Source organism: Colletotrichum siamense, assembly GCF_013390195.1.
Source record: "Colletotrichum siamense strain Cg363 chromosome Unknown KSG_Cg363_contig01, whole genome shotgun sequence".
Lineage (NCBI taxonomy): Eukaryota > Fungi > Ascomycota > Sordariomycetes > Glomerellales > Glomerellaceae > Colletotrichum > Colletotrichum siamense.
In genome coordinates, this window is record NW_023501014.1 from 4,117,333 (window position 1) to 4,143,771 (window position 26,439).

Consider the following 26,439-nt stretch of genomic DNA (forward strand, 5'->3'; position numbering starts at 1 on the left):
ATAGCAACTTTGAATGAAATACCACAGTGTCTCAACCTACTCTTCTAGGCCTCTACCGTACTTTCTGCAAGGCTGTCGTCCCGGCCAGCAGACCTTCGAGAAGACCGGTGAACAAGTTCAGGTCGTTGCACGCACGTATTTAAGATATCGTCAACCCAGGAGCCCTTGGCTGTTAGTCGGCGGACTCTCCAACTCCTCTTCTCAGCCCACAACATGGACTCTCCAATCTCCCCGAGCGAGTTCATCTACAACCCCCGTGGACGGCAGCGGTCGGCACAGAGCGCGACTCTGTCAATCGGTAGCCCCGTGCCAGCGCAACTAAGACCCGCAGAATCGGACGTTCAACATGGGCTGTCATACAGGCCGCAACCGCATCGACTCGACGCTCAGCGATGGCACGTTGAGTTCCGCCAACCCAGTCCAAATAACAGCTCCTGCATGCGCCAAATTGACCGAATATGCTTCGAAGCCGCTCAGAGGTACGTAGACGGCCAAGTCAACAGACATGCGCATAACAATTATCCGGCCAACGACGAACCTCACCGTCAATATGCAACAACCAATCACGGGACATTCAATGGCTTCTTTCAGATTGAAGGATACTTGTTCTCGTCCAACATCAGGCGCATTTGCGATGGGCTATGGGCGCGGTCATGGCAAGACAGACGCGACATCTACCGGGACCGACAAGCAGTTGGGGACATGGCGAATCTCCTTGACTGGTCCTACACGATTTCGCATGTCGAAGACGACGATACAAAGAGTCGGTCGGAAGCAGAGAGATGTAAGATAGATGCTGCAAGGAAGTTATGTGCATTCCTAGGAGACTTGGAGAGCTGTGATGAGATTGAGGAGCTGGTGTTGCTTGAAAAGGAAGCCTCTCCTTGGCTGAGTTGAGCATTTGACAGAAACCCAGCAGACATTGAAGCTCGCAGCCTCTTTGGTTTAAGTTAGAGAGGGACGCGTGGGGTGGCGTCTTTCAGCGTCACTATGCAGTATGTCTAATCATGATAATCAATATCTCCACTTATACTGAAAATGTCTTCAAAGCCTGCGATCTTTTGCAAGCGTTCATAAAAGTTGAAAAGCCAGATAGAATCACGACTGACTGACAGATGCAGCTGCTCAGGCTATCTTTGACAGTCTCTGAAGAGCTCCAGGCAATCAGCGGGGTACGTGCAGCTGCATACATTGATAGCGGCATGTGCCAGCAAACCACAGGTACCCTTGCCCCTGCCACCACTCAATCGTCCCGGTGTCCAGCGTCGTTGACCTCTCACTGATCTAATCCACCCCACCAACACCAAGACCGACCGAACCCAGGCCCGGTCCCTAGCGTGGGCCTCCCAGCTTCCCGCCGTGCCTTTTGTCAACCACCTTTGAACCGCTGCATTATCCTTTCACAATTTTGAGGGGAAACACGTCGTAAACGGTCGGCGATAAATATCGCGACCTTCCTTGCAGTAAGTCCTTTCCTTCGTCAGTGCTGGTTGGTCCTTCCCTGGATCTCGACAGATCTTCAGAAGCATCCAAGTTGTCTGTCGCACTGCCCGCCAAGATTACTCACCGCATACGCAGACAAACGACCCGCCACGCCGCATCGCCTGGAGGACCCCGCCAAAGCTCATTGCTCTGCCGAACGAATGACTTGCGAAGACTTCCACACACCTCTCGATACCACAACTTTGCTCCCTTGCTCTGAAAATTCTTGGGCAATCACACACACCCACCGACATGATCCAGGCGGCATGATGGAATCCTCCATGTCATCCCCAGAGCGCCAGCTCTGCGATCGCCTCAGAGACCTGCCCAGGAGATGGAACTTCCAGTACGACGACAACGCCCACCATGACCTCCTCGACATCCTCTTCTGGTCATTAGCAGGCGGCGACCGCTACATGCCTCTCTTCTTTCCGTCCGGTCGGCCCTCCCACAACCACAAGCTCCACGACGCCCAGGGCGCAGTCGAAGGCGCCGAGTACACCGAAGCCGCCCGCGGCAAGCGATGCGGCCACATATTCAAGCCTGGAGAGGCCTCCTACTCGTGCCGAACCTGTAGTACAGACGACACCTGCGTTTTGTGCAGCCGATGCTTCGACTCGACAGACCACGCCGGTCACATGGTGCGCATCAGCATCTCGGTTGGAAACAGCGGCTGCTGCGACTGCGGTGACGACGAGGCTTGGAAGGTCCCCATGTTCTGCACGATCCACTCCGAGACCGACCCGGATAAGGCGGAGGGCAAGGGCAAGCAAGCGGCCGGCCTGCCGGAGGACCTGGTGCAGAGCATGCAGATGACAATCGGCCGTGTCTTTGACTACATTTGCGACGTCATATCGTGCTCGCCGGAGCAGCTCCGACAGGCCAAGACCTTGGACTCCATCCACGCCGATGAGGAGCTGTCGCGCCTGTCCCCAGAAACATACGGCGAGGGTCCTTCCGATCACACCGAGTATGCGCTGGTCCTCTGGAACGACGAGAAGCACACCGTGGAGGATGTGCAGAATCAGATTGCACGAGCCTGCAGGACCACAGAAGCTCAGGCCCTGGAGCGCGCCACCGAGACGGATCTCATTGGCAGAAGCATTCTCAAGCGGCTCGATGACCTTGATACCTTGCTCGAGATGGCCACGAAACTGGAGCACATCAAGGTCACCGTCACTATCCGGTCATCACGCGACACATTCCGAGAGCAGATGTGCGGCGCAATGATAGAGTGGCTCAGTGACATTTCGGGATGCAGTGTCGGATCGGATCATGCCATCTTGAGGCAGACCGTTTGTCAGGAGATGATGAAGCCTTGGAGGAAGGGCAGCCCCGGCACGCACGCTGTCGTGGGCAAAGACGGCATCTATGATGAAGAGCGATTCCTCAGAAACCTTGAGCAGTCCCAGACCTTCACGCAGCACGTGCTTTTGCAAATGCAGCGCATAGCCGCTCAGCAGGCAGCGCGCGCCTTCGATGCTAGTGATGACGAAGATATCGACATGGGCAGAGGGAACGGCACTCCGGACAGCGACGCGGGCGACGACGACGACGATGATGAGATGGACGACGACGACATCATGATGGTGGATGTTCGGGCTGAAGCTCCCGGGGACATTGGGCTGGAATGGCGCGGAAACGACCAGGCGTTGGAGGAAGACGAAGCCACCATGGCCGGGTACCCGCCGCCTCCGCCTCCGCCAGCACGGCGGGCCGCGCGGGACCGCGACCTGACGCCCTCAGATTCGGATACGGCCGAGCCTCTGATAGCCCCTGCCATTTACGCCAAGGCCAACCTTGAGATTCCCAAGACGCCGGGTCAAGGAGACAAGGTCCCCTCTCCTAAGCCGGGAAGGTACTGGCTCGAAACGCCGCCCGGATACATGAACCGGGAGAACGTCCCTCCCGCTGAGGACGTCTTCCAACGCGTTCGTCTTGATTGGCTCATCCTGTTTGATCTCCGCATGTGGAAGAAGGTCAGAAATGACCTGAGATCCCTCTACATTTCGACAGTCGTCTCGATACCCGAATTCAAGCGTATTCTCGGTCTTCGCTTTTCCGGACTCTACACCACCTTGGCGCAGTTATATTTGATCGGTGACCGAGAGCCAGATCACTCCATCATCAACTTGTCGCTGCAAATGCTTACCACGCCGTCGATCACCGCTGAGATCGTGGAACGAGGCAACTTCATGACAAGTTTGCTCGCCATCTTTTACACATTTCTCACAACTAGGCAGGTGGGGTACCCCTGGGACGTCTCATCGAACGCCGTTCTCGCATTTGACTCGGGATCAGTGACCAACCGGCGGATGTATCACTTCTACCTGGACCTGAAATACCTGTTTGGTTCGCCCCATGTTCAGGAGAAGCTGCGTAGTGAGGAGCGCTACCTGTTGCAGTTCCTAGACCTTGTCAAGCTTCACCAAGGCATTGGTCCGAATGTTAGGGCGGTTGGGGAACACGTCGAGTACGAAACAGACAGCTGGATCACGGCGTCACTGGTGACAAGAGAGATCAACCGACTAGCTCGACAGTTGGCGGATGCGTTCAGAAACGTCCCCGAGAACGAAGCGCACCTCGTGGCTCAAGCAATCAGAATGACAGCCAAGGCCGTGATCCTGCACTCCGTTGGCGCGGAACGGCACCGTTTCAAGCAGGCAGAAATCAAAGATGAGGTCAAGTTCAAGACGCTGGGTGATTTCGAATTCGACAACGAGTCGTCTCGGTACGAGGTTGTCAAGTTCACCGTGGAGGAGGATCCAATCAGCTTTCACCACGCCCTGCACTACACGCTCTCCTGGCTTATCGAATGCGGAAAGTCTCTGCCTGCTTCGAGCATGAAGGCTCTCCTGAGCTTCACCACCCAAGATTTGAGGCTGCCACCGCGCACCATGGGTCGCAAGATGATGCCCAAACGAGACAACTCCCCTGAAGACAACCTCATGGCCACCTTTGACTACCCCCTCCGTGTTTGTGCTTGGCTCGCCCAAATCAAGGCCAACATGTGGGTGCGCAATGGCATCAGCCTTCGCCACCAAGCCGCCACGTATCGTGGAGTCAGCCAGAGAGATGTTTCACACCATCGTGACATTTTCCTGCTTCAAACTGCCATGGTTGTCGCCGATCCGAGTCGTGTTCTTGCGTCCATCATTGACCGGTTTGGTATGGAGAAATGGGTCAAGGGCTTCTTTGAGCAAAAGTCGGCGGCTCAGGATGACGTGCAGCATCTCGACGTGGTTGAAGACATGATCCACCTGCTGATTGTGCTTCTGAGCGACCGCACCTCTTTGATCGCCCCTGGGGATGAGCCCAATTCCAACATCCTTGCCATTCGCCGCGACCTCACCCACATTCTGTGCTTCAAGCCCCTCTCGTTCAATGAGATTAGCAACAAGTTGCCAGAAAAGTGGCAAGAACAAGAAGACTTCCATGCTGTCCTGGACGAGATGGCTTCATTCAAGCCCCCTGAAGGCGTGTCTGACGTTGGCACTTTCGAGCTGAAGCCTGAATTCGTAGAGCACATCGACCCGTACATTGCTCACTACAACAAGAACCAGCGAGAGGAGTCTGAGCTGGCGTACCGCAAGAAGATGGCCATCAAGACCGGCAAGCCTGTGGAAGAGATCGTCTACGAGCCCAAGCTTCGACCCATCCCCTCAGGTCTGTTCAAGGACCTGGCCGCGTTCACCGGTACGGGCATGTTCGCGCAGATCGTTTACTACTCTTTGCTGTACCCGTTGGTTGCTGGCCGCCTCACACCAGGCGTCCCCAACACGCGCATCGAGACCTTCCTCCAGGTTGTTCTCCACCTCATCCTCATTGCCATCTCTGAAGACAAAGAGGATGAAAGTATCATGCCAGACGAATCGCACAGCTCCTTCATCTCCATCGCCTTGACGCGTACGGCCCGAAGCAACTTCATGCAAGAAGCACCCACTGCAAAGACAATTGTCTCTCTGCTTGACATGATGTCGACCAAGGAGGAGTTCAAGGCATGCCACCCCAAGATCGGTCTAATTCTCAAGCGAATGCGTCAGAAGCGCCCTCGCAATTTCGAGAACGCTTACATGCGATTGGGCGTCTCAGTCGACCGCATCGATACTGCCTCGCCAGCTACTAACTCGGCCGAGGAGGAGCGAGAGCGGAAGAAGAAGGCGGCACTTTCTCGCCAGGCCAAGGTCATGGCACAGTTTCAACAGCAACAGAAGAGCTTCCTGGAGAACCAGGGCAACATCGACTGGGGTTCCGACCTCGAGGATGAGGATGAGGTCGAGCAAAACGTCGATCGAAAGAACAACTGGAAGTACCCTTCAGGGACCTGCATCCTTTGCCAGGAGGACACGGACGACAGGCGACTCTATGGAACCTTTGCCCTCTTCAATGAAAGCATGGTTCTCAGGCAGACTGACTTGCAAGATCCTGATTTTGTGCGGGAGGCATTCCATACCCCCTCTAACCTGGACCGATCTGCGGAGGATATCCGTCCCTTTGGAGTCGCCCACGAGAACCGCGAGGAAGTGGTCAAGGTCAATGCCAAGGGCGAGAAGTTTGCTGCGGAGCGCCAGACGATTGGCAAGGGTTTCCCCTCAAATTTGTCCCGTCCTGGACCCGTCTCTACCGGCTGTGGGCATATGATGCACTTCAGCTGCTTCGAGATGTACTTTGACGCAACCAATCGCCGGCATCACCACCAGATCGCACGTCATCATCCAGAGAATCTTAGGAGACAGGAGTTCGTCTGCCCTCTGTGCAAAGCTCTCGGCAACGCGTTCCTGCCCATCATCTGGAAGGGCCAGGAAGAGTCATTCCCTGGTCCCTTGCAGTCCCAGCATATCTTCAGAGACTTCCTCGACACTCAGATGAAGTCAGGATACTACATCCTCGGCGCCAGCCGTCCTCCGGACGAAGTCCAAGCATCGTTTGCCAAGTACACTGATGGACATGTCACCAGCGCCTTGGCGGAGAAGGCGTCGCAACTAGTTGACGAAGCTTGGTCGGCCGATGATTCGGGTCTCGACTCTGTTGTTGTCAACACGCCATTGACGAATGTGTTCCCAACAGCCACCACGCCAGTCTCGAACCGCCGATCGCTGCCTAGCAATAGCTCAACCATTGTCGGCGAATTGGTTCGGGTCTATCGCCGTCTTCGCGATACCATGTCGTCCAACGGTTTCGAGTCTCGCCACACCTACCCCGCTCGTGAGCTTAGAGAGAAGAACGAGCTGGTTCACAGTGACATCTTGGCCAAGCTGGTTGGCTTCTCAGTTTCTGCTGCAGAGATACAGCAGCGAGGCACAGAGGCACAGTATGGCTTGACGTTGCTCGAGAAGATTCCTGAGCAAAGCCTCACGCACCTGCGCATCTTGGCTGAGACGGCAACCTCATACATCGCAACTGGCAGCCTCAAGGCAGGCGGTGACAACTTGATAGAGCAGGAGTTCCGCAAAAACAGCGAGCGCCAGCACGTGCAACTTTTTGTCTCTCAATACTTTGGACAAGAAACGGAGACTGTGAGCCGACCGATCGACATCTACGCGCCGTTGTTGGGACAAGATCCCTTCATCTTCTTTTCGGAGTGCGTGTTTGGTCTCATTCCTGCCCAAAACTTTGACATCACCCACATTCTACGATTATGCTACCTCGCAGAAATTGTCAAGGTTGTCTACCACATGGGTCGCAACATTCAAGTATCCACCTGGGTCGGTCATCTTCTGAATAAGTCCACGCAAGACCCGGCGCTGAAGAACTTTGCCGAATTCTGCCTTGCAATCACCAAGGTCCGTATGGAGATCAACGTGTCTTCCCACGAGATGCCCAAAGACCTGGGCGAGAACCGCGGGTTCAGCCAGCCCGAGTTGGACAACTTGGAGGGCTACTACACCTTTGTCAAGAAGTACGCCTTGACTTTCTTGAGGAAGAGCATCGTTCTTCTTTACGTCAAGTACGGCATCGACTTCAACAGCCACGTCTCTCCCCAACCCGATGCGGACGAGCTGGAACGTCTGACCGAAGCCCTCCGCGTCCCGTCGTTCGACGAAATGTGCGCCGCGGTTACTGACCACGGCCCATCCTGCGGCTGGCCAGCTTCGACCATGGGTCTCGTCAGCGGCTGGATCCGGCACCAGATCATGTGGCCTGGAGATATTGACAGTAACCTTCCGAGTACCGCTCTGATCAGCCACCCCGGCATATTCGAGCTGGTGGGACTGCCCAAGAACTACGATGCCCTCATAGAAGAGGCCACCAAGCGCAAGTGCCCCACGACCGGCAAGGACGTTTCCGACCCCATGATCTGCCTGCTCTGTGGTGAAGTCTTCTGCGGCCAGGCGGTCTGCTGCCTCAAGGAGGAGACGTCATCCGGAGACCGCGAGCCCCAGAGGATTGGCGGCTCGCAGCAACATATGCGAAAGTGAGTATCCACATTGTTGACCCCTCGCAAGCTCCTTACTGACTGAAATCGCGTCCAGGTGTCAAAAGAATATTGGCTTGTTCCTCAACATCCGCAAGTGCTGCATCTTTTACCTCTTCCGCCTCTCGGGCTCCTTCAGCAGCGCCCCCTACATTGACAAGTACGGCGAGACGGATCTCGGACTGCGCCATGGCCGCCAGCTGTACCTTAACCAGAAGCGCTACGACTCGATGCTGAGAAACACGTTCCTCAGCCACGGCATCCCCAGCTTCATCAGCCGGAAGCTGGAAGCGGAGATTAACAACGGAGGATGGGAGACGATTTGAGGGGTGGAGGTCAACTGTTCGTATGTACAAACGATTGAGTTCTGCAGGGAATAAAGGCGCCCGACTTTCGTGAGGTTGGGCAATGAGCGGAGAGAGAGAGGGACGGAGTACATTGGCGGCTAGAATTATTTCCCCTTTAGTGATAGCCCATCTAGTGGATAGACTTTTGCGCATCTCCATCTGCTGCGATTCGGCTGCGCGTTGTTGGGGGCGGGACACGCAAGGAGTTTTCACGGCGGTCGGCCAAATTGTTTTGATCATCACATCATGGTACCTTAGATCACATAGCACATTGCATCTTGATGCGAAGAAGAAAGCTTTTACCCTCAAATTCTAGGTCCTGACCCGAGCAGACATCTCCTTTTTCCCGTGGTATCAAATGTAGGTAATAATAGTAGTAAATGCTGGCTCTTTTTGAGTCTCAAGTATATTGTTGCGCCCTTCACACAGCATCAGTCATTCTTCACGTCCCGCCCATCTCCATGTCTTCTTCCTGCTTTATCGGCGGTTCCGTGCTGCTCGCTTCGTCGACCTTGTCCGCCTCCGCGTGCCCATTCGTCAGAACAGCATAAGCGGCGGCAGCATCACTGCCGTTGGCGACCACCCTTCTGAAAATCCTGATAGACCCATCCTGCCCCGCGCTGACCATGTTGTCCCCGTGGACATCGACCCAGAAGCAGACGCTCCCCTTGCCGTCCCGGTCCTGTCGGTGTGCGGGCATCCTCTGGACGACTTCCTTGGTGACCACGTCCCAGAGGACAATCTCGCCGTCCTCGCTGGCCGACGCGATGAAGGCCCCCTCGTCGGGCACGATGCCGAAGCACCCCCCGATGGCGAACTTGTTGTTCGCGTGGCCCTGGTACGTCTTCAGGACGGCGCCCGAAACGTAGTCCCACAGGCGGATGCTGTTGTCGAGGTTGAAAGCGAGGACGAAGCGGCCGTTGGGCGAGAAGCAGACGGAGGTAACGGCGGGGTTGTCCTCGTGGACGAGGGTGCGCAGGCATTGGCCTGTGTATGTATCCCAGATACGGCTGTCACTCTTCGTTAGTGTCTCATCCAAGGGGAAGGGGAGGGTGCTCACATCAGTCCGTCGGTTGAACAGCTGACGACCAAGGTCCCGTCGCAGCAAAAGTCGATTCCGCTCACGGGGTCACTGTGCGCGGGCAGACTCCTCATCAGCCTCCCCGCCCTCACGTCCCACAGGAAGACAGCCTCGTCGTAGCTCCCGCTCGCGAGGATGTTGCCCTTGGGCGAGAAGGCCAGGCAGTGCACGTAATTGTGGTGCCCCAGCAGCGGCGGCATCGGCCTGTGGCTGCTGCCCTCCTTGGCCAGGACGCCGCCCATGCCCTTGGCCGTGACCTTGGGCCGGCCCGTGACCCTGTCCCACAGCCGGATCGCCTTGTCGTCGCTGCCGGACGCGAGGGTGCCGCTGTCGGGGCTCCACGCCACGCAGCTCACACCCGCCATGTGGCCCACCAGCGTGTCCATGTGCTTTCCCGTGTCCGCGTCCCAGATCTTGAGCGTGCCGTCCGCCGAGGCCGACGCGATCCACCTGCCGTCGGGCGATATCCGCACCTGAGACACGGGCTTGCCGTTGTGGCCGCTCAGCACGCGCGTCTCGCGGTACGTCGGCCGCACGGGACCCTTGCGTGCCGGTGTCGCGGGGGTGACTGCGCCTCCCGTCGTGACTTCAGCGTCCTCCTCTGCGCCGGGCGAGAGTCGTAGTCTGCGGTCGACATTGTCTGCGAGGCTCCGCGGGGATGACGAGCCGCGGGACGTGGAGGCGGGCGTCGGAGATCGCGAGGGTGATGCGGTCGGGGAGCGTGGGGAGCGGGAGCGTGAGCGGGAGGAGCGGGAGTAGTACGCCCCGTTGAGCTCGTCGTCGCTTGGGGACCTGCTAGGCGTCATGCTAGGACGGGCTCGCTGGGTGGACAGGCGGCGGCGGTGGGTTGTCTTTGTGCGTTTTGCGGCGACGGAGGCAGCCAGCTCGTCGCCGGTGACCGTCAGCTCGTCGGGGGAGCTGTAGCGGGGGGTTGCTGTCTGGTCGAGGACTTTGCGACGTTTCGGGGGCGGTTCGGGGAGGGGTGTCGAGACTGCTGGGGAGTTGAGGTCTGGCATTTTTCTGGGACCGTCGGCGGTCGTCGCGTCGATCTTGTTGAGTCGGGGAAGCCGCAAGTTGTGGAAGGAGATTTCGGTGTCAAAGGCAAGAAGGGAGAAGTAGGAGGAACTGTCGGGCGGCGAGGGAAAGAGGCCAGGACAAGGCTGAAAGTGACGATGGACATGAACTTTTGGAAGCAGCAGCAAGGAGCAGCAGCAGGGAGCAGGGGGCCTGACGTTTGGCGGTAAAGCGCACTGCACTCACTGTCAGCCTCGTCCCACCGCACGGATCGCCAGAGGGTCGCTGGGGGACGCTAGAAACAATTCAGCGGGTCTGGAATGCTGCAGTGACACTGCGGCTACCGATTGGTCAATGGGGAGTTTTGCTGGTGGAGCGGCGCCGTTGAGGTGCACGTAAAAACGGGGCCCTCCCGAACCCCCGGCCGGCTGCCGACGGAGGAGAGAGTTCGCGGCGCAACGTCATTTTTGGAGAGTCAGTCTGAGCGATGGGCGATGGCTTCGTCTCATCTTGTTCAAGTTCAAACCTGAGGCTATGATCATGAAGCTTGGCCGTTTTGAAGAGTTTTCACTCAATCTGCATTGCTGCGGAACATTCGGCGCACCTTTGACCGCACCGCATCCGTCCATGCCTCAATGCAACCAGATCTAACCGCCCTCATCATCACCACGCTCATCAGCCCAGCTTCTTAAAGAAACACTAGCTAGCCCCATCCATCCCACCACACCCACACTCACCCCGCTACCACCGCCAAGATGGAGAGCCCGTACGAATCCGCCCAGCTTCTCAGGCAACACAGCTCACCCCCATCCCAACACATCCAGATGCAATCCCTCAGCAGCCTCAACAGCGTCAAGATGGACAATCCAAATGACCTTCGCCTCCTGACCTTGAACTGCTGGGGTCTGAAGTACATCTCCACCCTCCGCGCCGCCCGCCTCGAGGCGATCGGCCGGCGCATCCTCTCCCTCCCAAAACCGCCAAACATCGTCTGTCTGCAAGAGTGCTGGGTCACAGCCGACTTCGAATCCATCCGCCACACCCTCGCCCCCATCCTCCCGCATGCAAAGTTCTACTACTCGGGTCCCTTTGGCGGCGGCCTCGCCATCCTCTCGCGATGGCCCATCGTCGAGTCCTCCATGCACCGCTACCCTCTCAACGGGCGTCCCACCGCCTTCTGGCGCGGCGACTGGTATGTCGGCAAGGGCATCGCATGCGCCCAGATCCGCATCCCCGTCGCCGCCGGCGAAGACGACATCGCCACCACCAGAGAGCAGACGCTGAGCATCTTCAACACGCACACCCACTCCCCTTACACCGAGAACCAGCCGGGCGACAGCTACCTCGCCCACCGCCTCGCCCAGGCCTGGGAGATGTCCAAACTCTGCCGCGGCGCCGCGGAGAAGGGCCATCTCGTCCTCGCCATGGGCGACTTCAACATGCGGCCTCTCAGCCTGCCCCACCGCATCATCACCGCCCACGCCCCCGTCCGCGACGTCTGGCGCGAGCTGCACCCGGACTCGTCCCTCGGCGCCGTGGAGGACCCACTCGAGAAAGCCCGCGGCCGCCCGGCGCCCACCGCGGACTTCAACCTCCACGAGAACGGCGCAACCTCGGACGGGCCCTTCAACACCTGGCGCTGGCCCAAGCATCTCCAAAAGAAGCTCGGCGAGGGGAAACAGCCCGTCGTCATGCCCCCAGACACGATTGATCTCAAAGGCAAGCGATTGGATTACATCTTCTTCGGCGCGCCCACGGATCCAAACGGCGGGGAGTGGGTCATCAAGGAGGCGGAAGTCGGCATGGTAGAGCCTCATCCCACCCTGGGCTGTTCTCTGAGCGACCACTTCTCCGTCGAGGCGACACTGTCATATCACCCTACCAGGATCCGCAGAGATCCCAGGCTGTCCGCTAGGCTGTCCATCCAGCTTGAACCCTACCTCCTGCAGAGCCTGTCCCTTTCCGATGCTGAGTACGACAGTATTCTGTCGACGGTGCGTGAGTACGTAACACGTGAGGAGAAGCAGCGTTTCAACAGGGGCATGCACTTCGCTTTCTGGTTCACTGTTCTTTGGGTCTGTCTTATAGGCGTGTGGTGGAGTAAGCACAACGCTGTGGCCTTCATTCTGATGCTCTTTAGCAGCTTCGGTTTGGTTGCGGGTGTTGTTGATGGCCTCTTGTCGTTGCTATTCTTCAACACAGAGTTGAGGGCTCTCAAGGAGTTCGAATGGGAAATGAAGAATGCCAAGGGTCAAGCTCTTTGGAAATCTGGGAGGGCCTCGGGGATGGAAAAGCCCATGTGAGCGGCAACCCCCAGAATAGCGTCGATGGCGATGATGGGAGAGCCTGTGTATACACGATAATGTTTATGTCTTATTTCTATCCAATACCTCTGGTTCGTTTACCTCACCAAACTCCATTACACCAGTAGCCACCTCCGATCAAAATGTTTGAGCCGGTTGCAGGCTTTCAATCTTCGAAGGGTACCCGAACGTTTCGCCCTGCAATACAGCATGGTATGGTTCAGCGTCATACTGTGCGGGAGCCGGCCGGAGCCTGCTTCGAGGCTTGCGCCACGAATACCCCAGAAATGCCGTTTGCTTCCTCAGCTGCATCACTTCATCTTTCGTGTCCGGGTCCCTGAGCAGCATGTCCCTGGGTCGCTTGCGTTCCTTTTGACCATACTTCCTGACGTACTCTTTCAAGCCATTCTTCCCATCGTAACTCAGCCTTGAGAAACATTCGTCAATGTCGCGATCAATCTGCTTGAGCCGCGTTGAGTCATAAGGCTGCTTGATGGCATTGATTACAAAAGCGACGTGTTCTTCTCTGTAATCACAGGCCGCAAGGGATCTTCTTAGTTTAAGCCAGATTTGGTCGGGGATGACCTCGTTCCCATCTACTACATCTTGACCACCAGTACTTGATGACTCGGACCAGTCACTGATGGGCTCATCTTCTTCGAAATAACGGGTGTCTAGGTCGCCGCGGATTAGGGGCAGCCACTGTGGCGTTCGTTCACGTAATTCAGACCATTTGATCCCTCGAAACCACGGATGCCTCTTGATATCAGAAGCATCGTTCGGAAACACGTACTGGCGCCGGAGGAGACCTTCTTGGTCACGATACTGCGGAGAAGAAAGACGGTGATGCTTCTCTCGAAGCAAGCAGTTAATCAGATCTTGACATGCGTCTGATACTGGAGGATCCTCGGGAAAAGCCAAGGGTCCCCTGAATTTCTGTCCAAAGTCAGCAATAGCAGTTTTCAGCAGTCGGTATTACTCACGGTGATGTTCTTCTTGGTGTACTGGCGACCCTTATCAGAGATGAACGGCGTATACCCATAAAGGCATTCATAAAGAATGATTCCGATGCTCCACTAGTCGCATCTGCCGTCGTACCTCTCACCCATGACGACTTCTGGAGCCATGTACTGGCTGGTGCCCACAACGGAGCGAGCATGCGACCGGCGCGTGGCAGTGGCTCTCCAGTTGAGAAGATCATCGACCAGAAGGCAGTCTGAGGAACCACGTGGACGATTGTTTCCGTTCCTGTTCTCCTGCCCCAGTCGCTCCCTGAGGAGTAGCTTGCTGCCTTGGACAACTTGGAAAGGAGGCTCGTGTCGTGTAAAGTTCAGCTGGCATGAGCTCTGCTTTTGTGCTGGATCCGAATTTGACTTTCGATCTTCATAGTCTCCGTTGAGGGCGAATGTCTGTTTCGAGAGCAGCCCTTGTCGTTGCCATCTGTAGTACGAAGTGTCGTGAGACCAATGGTCGTCAAACGCAAGGCCGAAATCTGAGATCTTGAGATGACCGTCAGCGCCAATGAGAAAGTTGTCGGGCTTCACATCCCGATGAATGCAACCTAGCCTGTGCGCTTCCTCGACACAGAGTATCATCTCGGCAATATAAAACCGTGTCCGCGACTCGCTGAGCACTTTTTCTCGAATCAGCAAGCCTAGGAAGTCGCCCCCAGGCATGTAGTCCATGACAAGATAGAGATTCGCCATGTCCTGGAAGCTGAACAGCAAGGGAACAATCCTGGCGGAAAGTTCTTGGTTAGAATAAAAACACCAATAGCAAGAGGCAAGCTCACCATTCGGAATCTGAGGCGGCGACCAAAAAGTCTCTTTCCGCCCGCAAGTGACCCTCTTGACAGCTTCGTATCATGTCCGACTTTCGAATAATCTTCATGGCGTACACCTCATTGAACTTTCTTCGGACGTACTTATCTCGAACGACCTTTCGGACGAGCTTCACGACACCAAAGCTACCCTTACCGAGGATACTCATGGTCTTGAAGTCATCAACGCATAATCCAAGGGGGTGCCCATGCTTGCTGTTTCCCGATGCCTTCGTCGACCATGTGGACAAGATCGACCTGCAGCTCTGAGCTTTGTCGACTCTTTGCTTGCGGAGATTGCTAGACTCTTCCTAGAAGCACAAGTCCATCTGCTGCTGAACCTCCGTGTTGGATAGATGCGAGCGGTTCAAGTGTTGCCGGAGCGCGGAGACACGCTGTCGACGCTGCTCGAGTGGCCCCCTGTGCGCACCGCGAGGAGAAAGAATCTCTTCCTAGTAGCTCTCCAAGTAGATCTTGGCTGCGGCGACCTTCTCAATGGTTCGCACCCTCTCAACGTCAACTGGCTGGAGCGGGGGAGCCTCGTCTTCTTGCGATCGCTGCGATCGCTGCGAGGTCTCTTCGGCGGCCGCGAGCCTACGAGGGCTCTGGTCGCGGTCACCGTTCATCCGGATCGGGACCTTTATGCCCTGCATCAAGCGAGAGAAACTGCTGCTGCCGCTTGATCTGGGGCCTGCCCTAACGTCAGCGTCCACCTCGACGTCTTACTCATCTGGCACGGCTGTACCTGCAGAGGAGATACTGAGCTTGGCCCAGCCCTGGATCTTGCGGATCATTGTCCCGTTCTCATGGCGAAGTTTCATCGGGTGGTTTGCCTTGGCGTGGACGGGACTCAGATGGACAGATGGAAGCGGTGCGGTGTACAGCGGAGTGCTGCTGGAACGGCGAGGAGAGGCTTCCATGGCGACGATTGGGTAACTGGCGTGATGTATAAGTTTGCTGGTAAACGATCTGTATGAATGACGTAGAGTCCAAAAAGAGAGATAGAAAGCCGACCAGCGATGGGGTGCTTGATCTGGCGATGTGTCTGTGGACGTTGATGTTGTCCGGGTTCCAGAACAAAACGAGGACGACAACATAAGTATTCCAGCCACGTTCAGCTGGCAACCGGCGACGGGTTGGCCTCCGGCAGGGGCAACGTCGTCACTTCTTCTAGCGGCAAGAGACATGCTTCCACGGCAACTGGACACCTGCCAAAGCATCACGAGACGGATGGAGCAGCAGCTCCGGGACTAAAATGGAAACAGTAAGGAAATCTTTTCGTTAGGAAACCGAAACTAAGTACAGACCGACCGGAAGAAACCATAACCGGTGCGAAAATTCCTACAACGGAAACTCTTTTGTGGTACGCCAACCAATGCAGTGTAAGTCCTCGCCTCGTCATCCCATCCAACAAAATCTGCTTCCCGCAAAGTGATGATTGCAGATCTTCACAGATAGCCACAGGTCGGAGACTCTCCATTGCGGCACGACGAAAGCATGTGCTCGCAATCCCGCGAACACACATCATTATAAGGGAAAGTCATCGTCTGGACGCCGGTGCCCAGCTAGTCCAAGCCATCTTCGTGGTAGACATGCCAGGCAAGTATGTGTACAGTAGGGCACCCTCAGTCGGCGTCTCTTCGCCGAAGGCGGGCATGTCGTCAAGACATTTACTTGATCTCAAGGAGCTTGACGTCGAAGGTCAGGGTGCTGTTGGCGGGAATGCCAGGCAGGCCCTTGGAGCCGTAGGCAAGGTGAGCGGGGATGGTCAGACGACGCTCGCCGCCAATAGTCATGCCGAGGATACCGACATCCCAGCCCTTGATGACCTGGCCCTTGCCGGCCTTGAAGGAGAAAGGCTTGCCCTTCTTGTTCGCTGCAGGCGGTGTTAGCATGAGCGAAAATTGAAGCTTCGTTGTCATCTGTGCTTACCATCGAACACCTTGCCGTCGTCGAGCTTGCCAATGTAGCGAACACCGACGGTATCGCCGTTCTTGACGGCGCGGCCAGAGCCGACCTTGCGGTCGTCAATGGTGACGCCCTGGACGACCTTGACGCCGACCTTGCCAGCCTGCTTCGCCTTCTCAGCGGAGCCGGTAGGGCCCTGCTCGAGGTTCTTGGCGAACTGGACCTTCTTGTCGGACTTGGGGGTGGACTTCTCCTCGGCGGCGACGGCCTCGCCCTTGTTGTTCTTGAGCTTCTTCTTGTCCTTCTTGGACAGCTTGGACTCGTCCTTGCTCTCGGCAATCAGGTCGTCGAGGCTCTCGGCGGCGCGCTTGTTCTTGCCCTTCTTGGTCTCGACCAGCTTGGGGGCCTCCTCGTCGTCGGAGTCGACCTCCATGACGCGGGGGTCGGCGGTGTCGTCGAGGTCATCGCTGTCCTCGTCAGAGACCTCGCCCATGGCGTACTCGAGCTCATCGGGGGAGAGGTCGTACTCGCCGTCCTCGTCGTCCTCGTCCTCGCTGTCGGAGCCCTCCTCGGCATCGATAACGTAGTTGCCGGTCAGGTGGACAGTGTGGGTACCAGAGACGACGAAGAAGACCTTCTCGCCCTCGGTGACGGTGATGTCAAGGGGCTGCTGGTAGTTCTGTAACATTGTTAGCGGGGTCCCTGAAGGCGTCTGTGGGTTGTGGCGCAACTTACGCGCTCGGTGTCAAGAGTGCAGATGACAAAGTTCTCGAGGTCGAGACCGTCCTCGTCGTCGCTGTCCTCCTCGCTCTCCTCATCCTCGTCGTCGTCGGAAGCCTTGGCCTTGCCCTTCTTGCTCTTGCCGTTAGGCTTGGCATCGTCCATCTCCTCGTCAGAGTCCTCCTCTTCTTGAGCGGCCTCGATCAGCTTCTTGAGGGCGTCGGCCTGCTTCTGCTTCTTGGACTTGGCGGGGTCGCTGGGGCCACCGTTGGGCTCGTCGTCATCATCAGAGTCCTCGTCATCGTCGTTGGCGGCGATCAGAGCCTTCATGTACTCCTCGTCAATCTCATCATCACCGTCCTCCTCGAGGTCGTCGCCGAAGCGCTGCTTGACCAGGCGGAGGGTAGAGCGGGGGACAGCAGGGATGTTTCCGTCGTTGTCAGCCTCGGGCGCCTCGGTAGGGTCAATGGCGGCCATGGTGATGCGGAACTGCAATTGCACAATCAGTCACTGTCGTGAGACGAATGCGCCGGGCGCAAGCAGCAGTCCAGCAGCGATTCGAGTGCTGGCACAACCCAGACTGGGAGCCCAGAGGCGAGGAAGATACTTACAGTGGCAGGGAAGTCGGGAGAAGCGGGGATGAGGACATCGCCAGGAGGGATCTCCAGGCCGTAGAGAGCGACGGGCTGGGCCATTTTGCTGGTGTGTGAAGTGTTGCGTTAAAAGAAGTGAAAAGGATGCCGCGTTCGGACTTGTACTGGGAATAATTAAAACGTCAAAGGAGTCAAAGGACCGTTGACTTGGGAATGTCTTGTTTGGGTATCGAGGGAATTGGGGGGGAAGAGATGAGAGTTGCAGTGGAGGGAGAGAGAGGTTGTACAGAGAAGGTGAGGTCCAGGTAGAAGAGCTTTTGCCTGAAATTTTTTTCCTCATCGACGCCTGCCCGGGAACTTTTTTTTTTTTTTTTCTGGCGTCGACCCCACCGCCCAAGGCACTAGCGCCGCCTTATCGGTCTTATCCTGCCATAGCAACAGCTGCACAACGACCACCTCGACAGGGAAGCTGCGTCCGGGGAAAGAACTGCATAGGACCCTTGCTCAAGAAAAAAAAAAGATGGACTCCAGTTGCACAATTGCGGACGGTGAGGATGGGGATGGAGCCACCGAGAAGCATCCGCGCACACCGCTCTGTTCTTCCTCCCGCTGCCTCGGCGCGATCCAGCGCAATTGACATGGGTCTTGGACAACGTCTGAGACCCGCTCTGATGCGATTTATTGGGAGTCTGGCCCGCCGTTGCACGTTGCAGAGGCAGGACATCCGGACTCGAATGCACATCATCTTCACGTCTCGCAAAGACTGTTGTAGATCTCGAGAGATGAGGATGAATGGGAGGATATCAAGTGATACCTTGAAGCTTTTTAAGAAGAAGTCTTCCCTCTAAAAATCTGCCAAAACCGATTTTGCATAAAGGCTCTGAAAAGAAACTGGGTCTTCAAAACCAACATGAACCCGCCGTTACAGAAGTAGGACTCGAATGCACACCATCTTGACCACGTCTCGCAAGGCCTGTTATAGATGCTCTGTCTCGAAATCATTTGACGGATGAGGATATCTCTCCAGTGACAATTTACGAAAGTAAAGATACTAGGAAAAGAGACAAGCTGTCTTAACAACTCCGTCACACAGCTCACATCTCACCCCCTTCTCGATCAGACGCCCTTCGCCTTGCCTGGCCTCACGAACCAAGCCTTGACAACCTGCCACACAACCCCCAAAAAGTACACCGTCTGACCCTCCCCTTAGAACTGCCCACGATCACCAACATCCGCCATCGAACACGCAATCTCAGCCACCGGCCCCGGGAAGTGCTTGCTGTTCCTCCTCGCATATGCCGCGACGAGGTCGTTCCCATTCGTGATCCCACCTATCCCTCATCATCAGCAAAGCCTCAAATCAAACAAGAGAAGCAAAAACAAACTCACCACCACTCCAGAGATTCCCATCCTGAACCCACCGATACCTCTCTCCCACGAACTTTGTCCCGGGATATTTCTTCCTCAGCAAGTCCTGCACCCCCCTCGGCCCGCACACCGTCCTCCCTTCCAACAAGCCCGCCGCGCCGCACAGGAAAACACCTGTACACACGCTCAGAACATCCGTCTTCTCCCTCTCCGCGTGAGCCCTCAAGAACCCCAGCACGTCCTCCTCCCACTTGCCCCCGGGATCCGGCCCGGGAACGAGCAAGATGTCGAGCCGGCCGGGCTGCACGTCCGGATGGGCAATGTCGTGCGTCGGCGCGATCCGCAGATTCGACGTGATGGGGAGCAACTTCGTCTCAGAGGCGGACGGAGAATAACCCGCGGAGGTGATGTACGATATCTCCACGCTGGGCGCCAGGTCCCGCAGGTGCTTCGGCAGGAGGTCCATCGACTCCAGGCCGAGGTACTCCCTGGACATCATGTGGAAGATGTCGATGCAGGACAGGTCGAGGAGTTGGACCTCTCCCGGCACAAAGACGCCGATCCTGACGACGTTCGTGTTCGCCATGCTGAGCCGCTTTCTGATATAGATGTCTAGTTGTCTGTGAAAATTAGCGACGAATAACCAAAGTATTCAGATGTCTCACCTGATCTACCCATAAGCTGGAAACTCGAGTTGAAAAGCCTCTACCGGTCAGCTCTAAAAACCACATGCAAAGGACCACCGTCGTCTCTTATATCGTATTCAATGGCGCGGTAGCCTCATTTGACCTATTTCACACCAATCCGACGGCCCTTGTGGCTCCGGACGACGACGGAGGAGCCCCGTCTCCGGCCCCATCCTCGGCCGGCTCTTACGGCCTCCCAACACCGTTGTGAGAATGGGCCGGCCGCCGTTGGCTGCAGGCGGGGAAGATGATTGGCCATGGCATGTCCAACCTCCGAGAGGCGTCGGGTACTGGCGGTCATACAATACTCGACTGTCGTGCTGACATCCGCTGGGCTGAAGCATACCAAAGCCGACGACACGCGGCCTCCAAGTCGACGTCTATCGTCCGGACGGGCTGATGCTGGTTACGTGTTCAGCCTCTCATCCACAGAAATGACCCAGCCGCAGCAGCTGACGAATCTGCAATTTATCAAGCACGACGATACACACGCACGCCACATACACACTGAACAGCGAAGGGAGAAATGTCTACAAATTCACATCATTCGTATTGTTGGTGGCAACTGTCTTCCTATTGACCACTCCCCGATCCACGTTCTAGCGTTGCCATGATCATGAATCGTTCTATGTACACACAATTAAATATTATAGGACTCGTCCATTAATGGGTTCCCGGGATTCTGTGTGTCGGCCTCCCATCTGTTGGTTGTGTGGAACCCACTTTCAGCTGTTCCTGCCGGGCTCGTCCTGTCCCCAGCGGATGCGTCGTCTTTGTCACCCTCTTGGCATCTTTCTGCCTCTGGTGGTTTGAACATCGTCATGCTGGCGTGGATATGTCCTACTCCGTTCGTTCCACTCCGTCTTCCGTATAAGCGAATGCACTTGGACGGCTCTCTCGCTCGTCAAGTTCCTGCGTGTTGCTCCGAGAACTCCGGTTTGAGGCCCCATGAATCCCCAATATCTCTAGAATGCCGATACCATGCCATGCCATGCATATCAAGAATGCCCTCATCTATTTACACATGAGGCTTCTCAGAGCCCCAACGTCTTCAAACACGTTAAATCGAGTTAAAAACCGCCGTTTGGTGGGTCTTGCTAGAATTGGGCTGTGCGTCGAATCGAAGGAAAAAAATAAAAGGAGCCAACGCCGCCTATGCCAAGGAGCGCGGTCCAGTCGAAAGGTAGGTAAATGATAACAGTGAAGGGAATATAATTGTCGTTACGCCATTTCGTCTGCTGAAAGTGATTTCGCCCTTTGTCGGGTGACCTTTTTGCTGACCGAGTACACCAGGTCCAGCGTCCAGAAATGGCACAGCTGGGCCTGGGCGCAGGGGATGGCTCCGTAGATGGGAGCCACCAAGGGAACCATGGCGTAGTCGATAAAGTTCTTCTTGACGCTGCGGTAAGAGAAGTTCATGCCGTCGGAAAGGCCGGCCTCGGACATCTCGCGCTGGCGGGACTTGACGCAGATGCGGTGGAAGCTCTCGTACAGGAACAGGTAGAGTGCAATCTCCATGAAGCCGAGAGTGCGCAGAACGTTGCAAATGTCAAAGATCCAGCGGAGGTGAGCGACCTCCTCACTGCCCTCGGTGACCCAGACGTACAAAGTGGAAGCGACGACGAGGATGGTCATCTGCAGCGGCAGGAAGTGGGCCTCGAACAGACGGTGGAAGAGGTAGACGATGCGTTCCCAGTTAGGAGCCTGGAGAGTGTCGTGCGTGACATCGGAGAAGATGCCGCTCTCGCGGGGCTGCTCGGGGTTCTCCTGATCCAGAGGGGCCTCGGGGACATAGACATCAGAGGCGTCGCCGAGAGAGGTGTGCAGAGGGCGGAAAGCGCGAGAGGTGTGCTTGCGCTCTTGCCAGAGCTCGACGACCTTGCGGAGAGCGTATCCGGAATCCAGAGCACCCCACATGTGTCTCATAGCCTGCTTGTACCGGGCCTGCATATCCGAGTAGAGTCCGCGCAGACCCTTGGAGCCGTTGCCGCAAACGTTGCTCTGGCTGACGGGGCTGAGCACGGTTCGGACCGTCAAGTTTCCGTTGAGTGCGAAAAAACACTTCAGGTACATGTGCAAATCCTCGCCGATAGCCTCGTTGTCGCAGTCCCAACCACCGACGCGGTCGACAAGATCCAAGGGAACAGAGTAGACGGACGTGGGAGGCGCAATGGTCGAGCCGCCGTACAATCCAGACATGCCACCGGCACCCCAGAGGATGTCGGCAACACGGACAATGGCGGGAACGGCGTGGGCATTGCGGTCGAAGATGATTGGGGCCGAGTAAAGGGTGGTCTTTGCTGTTTCGGGGTATGATAGGTGCATGGTGGTAAGCAGGGCGAAGTAGTTGGCCGAGAGGTGGCTGTCGGCTGTAGATACCCCACGTTTTGGTCAGCGAATCATTCTACACGCGCAAAAATTGGAAACATTGACTGCGGCAGAATCTCTGATTCTGACATGTGCACGTACCGTCAATTCCTGTAATGATCACATCCTTGCGGGCGGTCATTGAGTATTTTTGGCTCAACTTGCGGGCAGCCCATGCCACGTTGCTTCCCTTTCCGGCGGACTCCCCTGGGATGTCGGAAGGGTGAACAGTGTAGTCGATGCCGCGGAATTTCTTGACGAATTCTTGGATGAGAGACATGGCCTTGAGCTCGACGTTGGGCTCACGCTGCTCCATGCCCAGGTAGACCTAGAGGGGTCCGAGTTAGCGGTTGGACGCATGATTCGGGGCGCGCGTCGTCCAAAGCCGGCCGAAAAGTTTGCCGTGGTTGCAAGTGCTCGACCGGTGGAAAGAAGACAACATGTGCAGAAAAGGACTTACGTCGTAGCAGCTGCGAGCCTGAGGGTGCGAGGCAAGGACCTCAAGGGTCTCCTTCAGCGTGTCCATCTCCTCCTTGTAGTTGGGAATGATGATGGCGTGGATGACGCGGTCAGGCTCGCCATCGGCGTCGGTGTAGAGCTCGGGCTCGGTGTCGCCAGCTTCGCTACTGGAGGCGGAGCAGCCGTGGGATGAGGTCAACGTCTCGGAGCTGGACAGGGAGGTGGAAGAGCCGCGACGGCGATGAGAGAACTTGTAATCCCTCAGGGTCTTGTTGCGGGCGATCTTCTTGAGGCTGCGGGTCATGTCGAAGACGGCGTAGCAGCATCGGATAGGGAAGGCGAAGACGAGGATGTGAATAAACAGGCAGTAGTATGCGAAGATGACGGTCCAGTAGCCGGCGCCCTTGAACGTCGGCGTGATGGCGCTAAGGCTGTCCTGATGCATATAATTGTAACCTTGTGCCGAAGCAGCTGATTCTTTCGAGATAACCCAGTAACTGAGAGACAGCAGAGCCAGCATGGCCAAGCCGCCTGCACGGCGCGAGGCCCAGGCGAAGAGGGACATTGTCGATGACCGACTGAAGCTGCGTGTCGTAGATGGAGGCGGCGCGATACCAGCGATAGGGGCGTCGTCGACGGCAGAAAGGCGACTGCGAGGTGTCTAATCTGTCGAGGCGTGGATAGGGAATGTGCGAAGCCCGGTTTAGGTTGCTCGAGGGAGGGCGAGACCAACAGCTGCACAAGCAACGGACAGATGAGGGAGAGGAACGGAGGGGGGAAGGAGGGAGTCAAGACCAAGAAGCAGTCGAATGGAGCCCTCTTACCCAGCAGGTCGGACAGCGGTCTCTCGCACGCGCTCTCTCTCTCTCGTCACGTAGGAGGAGGAGTGGTTGGAGTAGTGCAGGTGGGAGGGTTGGCAGAGGGTAGGGGAGGGGAGGAAGAGAGAGAAAGAGGAAAAAAGGGAGGGACTGGAGAAAAATTAGAGTGCGTCTTGTCGGATGATATTCACGAGGAGAGAAGTGCAAGCTAATGGATACGGGACGGGACAGAGAAGGAGAAGGAGGGAAAGAAGTGCAAGGTTAGGTTGAGAGAGTGGATGATTTTCTTGGTTAGGACAGGACAGAGCCAGAGCAGAGAGCAGGCCAGAGGACGGGACTGTGACATGGAGTGTGGTGTGGACACTCGCGCGCACACGGTACAAGTGAATCGAGGCCGTCGGCGGGACAGGGGAAAGGGGGGGGCGGCAGCAGCACTTGTTGATTCTTGGGGGGAGTTGAAGGTACTGATGGACCTGGGAGATGGGAGCTGGGAGCTTCGTGCGTGTTGTATTGGACCAGACGAGACCTGGAGGCCAGGCATGTACCGGGAAGCGGGTAAGGCTCAGAAAAGGTACTTTTTTTATGCAAGTGCGCGCCAGCGTCAGAGCCAGAAGCAGGCCTGAAGCAGCCGCACTTGTTTTGGGGGGCCAGCCGGAGGTGGAAGTACCCTCGCCAGCTTTGAACTCTGAAAAGATACATCAACACATACACTTACCTCATCCACACCGGGAGGTACCTACCTCGATGGAAACACTACCCATAGAGGTTATGCAGCTGTAGGAAGCAGATGGAAGCAGTGAACAGCACCTGCGCCAGCCAAAACATGAGCCAAAGCACTCAAGCAAGACGACGCAAGACAAGCAGCAGCAGCAGCAGCACAGCAAAGACGGCGGACGCAAGACTGCTCTGGAGTGGGCGAGGAAGGGGGGCAAGGAGCGTCTGGATTGGCGAGACGACAAACAAGGGGCCAACCCAGCAGCGGTGATGGTAGCCGTAACAGACTGGGGTCCAAACTGGAGCAATGGGGCCAGTCGAGCTACCAGGATGTGCCTATGAGCTCAGAGGACAGAAACCTCGATAGAAGCGATGGGCAACGAGATGGGCGATGGGCCAGTGTGGCATTGGCTGGGCTGGTCTGGTCCTGAATGGGGGATTGATTGGACTGTCGATTGGGACTTGCTGCTGGGAGGGCATCCCATTGGCCTGTCACCGCCGAGCCTGAGAGAGGCCCCAGACAAAATGGGGATGGGTGGTGCCGCCGTGCGTGCTCTGGCTAGCGCATCTCTTGCCCGCCTTCTCTCACATCTGTGGTGGGCGGGCTGCCTCTGCCACCGCTGCTGGTGCTGGTGCTGGTGCTGGTGCTGCCGCTGCTACACTACTGCTGCTGTCTGTCGTGCGGGTGCTTCTGCAGATTTGATGCTGCTCACCACAGTCTCCCGCCTCGACAATTGCGTTAGCGCGAAGTGGGACATTGGTTCGCAGATGACAGGGGTGGCACGGCCGCGACAGGGTTGGGTTGCCTTGGGAATTTTCTGCGCCTGCACTGAATCGCCCCGCGGGAAATGAGCAGTGAGAAATTACCGGCTAAGCGGCCACGCTTGCACCGCCGCACTGTGTACTTGCTGTCCAGCACCTCATCAGTCTGCTCTGCTGTTGGAAGCGGCAGTCACCTCCAGCTCTGTGTGGTTGCCTGCTGTAGACAGACTCTCGACACCGCCTCACTCTCCGCTCTGCGCCCACAATTCCCTCTCGACCGCTGCGGAATGTCTCCTTTCGCCTGCCATGGCGTTCGCAATGCTGACGCCCAGAGAAGCTTCAAACCTTTCTAGCTCTCTCCTACACTCTGCACTCTCTTGCTCTTGGCCCTTTGCCCAGCCACGCGGGGCCATCAATAAGTACCTTCACTTGCTCCATGGCTTTAAGTTACGGACAAGCACAGCAGCAAAGCCAAGCTAGACAGCTCCCCAAATCGAGACACATCGTAACACGCATCGCGCGGGTTCCCCTTCAGGTATATTGCTGACCGCTGCCGTAGATTCGTCTGCTGCGCTCTCTCGTCGTCGCCCGTCGTCGCCCGTCCTCGTTGCGTGCGAATCGCTTGCGAGTCGCTACCCGTCGGGCAATGGCTCAGCCGCACTTGGCAGCTACTGCTGTCTTCTTTCCGCGCCCGACTGTCCAAGACGCTGTTCTGTGGTCTGTTCCATCAGCGCTGTCTTGTTCTCTGCTGTTCTGGCCGTCCGCATTCAGATGCCAACAAACCGTGCCTTGCCTGGGCAGACAGGCAAGAATTTGGAAAGTGCTCGCACAGTGCGGTCATTTCCGCATCCTCCAAGCGGCGTCAAAACAACAAGAAAAGAAAAAAGAAAAAAGACAGGGCATTTGGGGCCAAGGACCGCTTTCTGCCTGTGCTAGGTTTCTACCTGGGTACCTACTTTTACCAAGCACCTACGCTAAGAACGCTAAGCTGCTGTAGGGTCGCTCCTCCCGCTCTGACGGACTGGGCTGGCTCTGGGTCGCCCAAACGGCATCCCCTTTGGGGGATTTGGAAAGAAAATAGTACCTTCCCCACTAACAAATTTGCGATGCATCGCCTGGGGACGCCACAGTGTTGTGTCCACCGCCCAAGACTTTTGTGCAAGGCACCTGGGCATGCCCCACGGCAACCAGGTCTCCCCTACTGCTCCCCACTACACCAAATGCTGACCGGCCCAGCTCTGTCGAGGTCCGTCTTCTCGGTTGTCTCGTCAGGGCCCGGAGAACAAAGGAGGATGGGACCTCATTGCTCGAGTGCCCATTATTGTGTCCAACTGATGGCAGCTTGGCGGCCAAAAGCCGACGGGAATAGGAGGAATTGGCTTTGCGGAGATGGATCGGAGGAGGATTCGGCATGCAAGGCCTCCTTTTCCAGCGTGCCAGTATGCCAGCATGCCCGGTAGCGTTCACGTTGGATCCTTCTCCGCCGCAGGCATCGGATTTAGTAAGCTACTTTTTTAAAGCTGCTCGGGGGCGGCGTAGTAAGCCGTCTCGAAGCTTAGGTTGACCACCTCACACGCCGAACA

General features: G+C 56.7%; 8 protein-coding genes across 8 annotated transcripts; 2 read left to right on the forward strand and 6 right to left on the reverse strand.

Moving 5' to 3' along the window:
* Nucleotides 1-1,763: 1,763 nt before the first annotated feature.
* On the forward strand, nt 1,764-8,223 carry ubr1 (E3 ubiquitin-protein ligase ubr1; the record flags this gene model as incomplete). Its single annotated transcript, XM_036632895.1, has 2 exons — nt 1,764-7,897; nt 7,956-8,223. The coding sequence occupies 2 exons, from the start codon at nt 1,764-1,766 to the stop codon at nt 8,221-8,223; spliced, it is 6,402 nt and encodes a 2,133-aa protein (XP_036501064.1).
* Nucleotides 8,224-8,686: 463 nt separating this feature from the next.
* Nucleotides 8,687-10,341, reverse strand: Wdr5 (WD repeat-containing protein 5; the record flags this gene model as incomplete). The annotated part of the gene is made up of 2 exons (XM_036632896.1): nt 8,687-9,254; nt 9,305-10,341. 2 exons carry the CDS (start codon nt 10,339-10,341, stop codon nt 8,687-8,689), a joined length of 1,605 nt encoding a protein of 534 aa, XP_036501628.1.
* Nucleotides 10,342-11,094: 753 nt separating this feature from the next.
* Nucleotides 11,095-12,642, forward strand: css1 (Inositol phosphosphingolipids phospholipase C; the record flags this gene model as incomplete). The annotated part of the gene is made up of 1 exon (XM_036632897.1): nt 11,095-12,642. One exon carries the CDS (start codon nt 11,095-11,097, stop codon nt 12,640-12,642), a length of 1,548 nt encoding a protein of 515 aa, XP_036501068.1.
* Nucleotides 12,643-12,780: 138 nt separating this feature from the next.
* On the reverse strand, nt 12,781-14,631 carry cbk1 (Serine/threonine-protein kinase cbk1; the record flags this gene model as incomplete). The annotated part of the gene is made up of 4 exons (XM_036632898.1): nt 12,781-13,578; nt 13,626-13,713; nt 13,741-14,379; nt 14,435-14,631. The coding sequence occupies 4 exons, from the start codon at nt 14,629-14,631 to the stop codon at nt 12,781-12,783; spliced, it is 1,722 nt and encodes a 573-aa protein (XP_036501067.1).
* Nucleotides 14,632-14,913: 282 nt separating this feature from the next.
* Nucleotides 14,914-15,381, reverse strand: CGCS363_v001050 (uncharacterized protein; the record flags this gene model as incomplete). Its single annotated transcript, XM_036632899.1, has 2 exons — nt 14,914-15,152; nt 15,207-15,381. 2 exons carry the CDS (start codon nt 15,379-15,381, stop codon nt 14,914-14,916), a joined length of 414 nt encoding a protein of 137 aa, XP_036501297.1.
* A 750-nt stretch (nt 15,382-16,131) lies between these two features.
* Nucleotides 16,132-17,784, reverse strand: FPR4 (FK506-binding protein 4; the record flags this gene model as incomplete). The annotated part of the gene is made up of 4 exons (XM_036632900.1): nt 16,132-16,337; nt 16,394-17,048; nt 17,105-17,578; nt 17,701-17,784. 4 exons carry the CDS (start codon nt 17,782-17,784, stop codon nt 16,132-16,134), a joined length of 1,419 nt encoding a protein of 472 aa, XP_036502025.1.
* A 1,104-nt stretch (nt 17,785-18,888) lies between these two features.
* On the reverse strand, nt 18,889-19,636 carry inhA-3 (Isonitrile hydratase; the record flags this gene model as incomplete). Its single annotated transcript, XM_036632901.1, has 2 exons — nt 18,889-19,013; nt 19,072-19,636. 2 exons carry the CDS (start codon nt 19,634-19,636, stop codon nt 18,889-18,891), a joined length of 690 nt encoding a protein of 229 aa, XP_036501295.1.
* A 1,321-nt stretch (nt 19,637-20,957) lies between these two features.
* On the reverse strand, nt 20,958-23,127 carry CGCS363_v001053 (uncharacterized protein; the record flags this gene model as incomplete). Its single annotated transcript, XM_036632902.1, has 3 exons — nt 20,958-22,105; nt 22,206-22,431; nt 22,564-23,127. 3 exons carry the CDS (start codon nt 23,125-23,127, stop codon nt 20,958-20,960), a joined length of 1,938 nt encoding a protein of 645 aa, XP_036501296.1.
* Between the last annotated feature and the right edge of the window lie 3,312 nt (nt 23,128-26,439).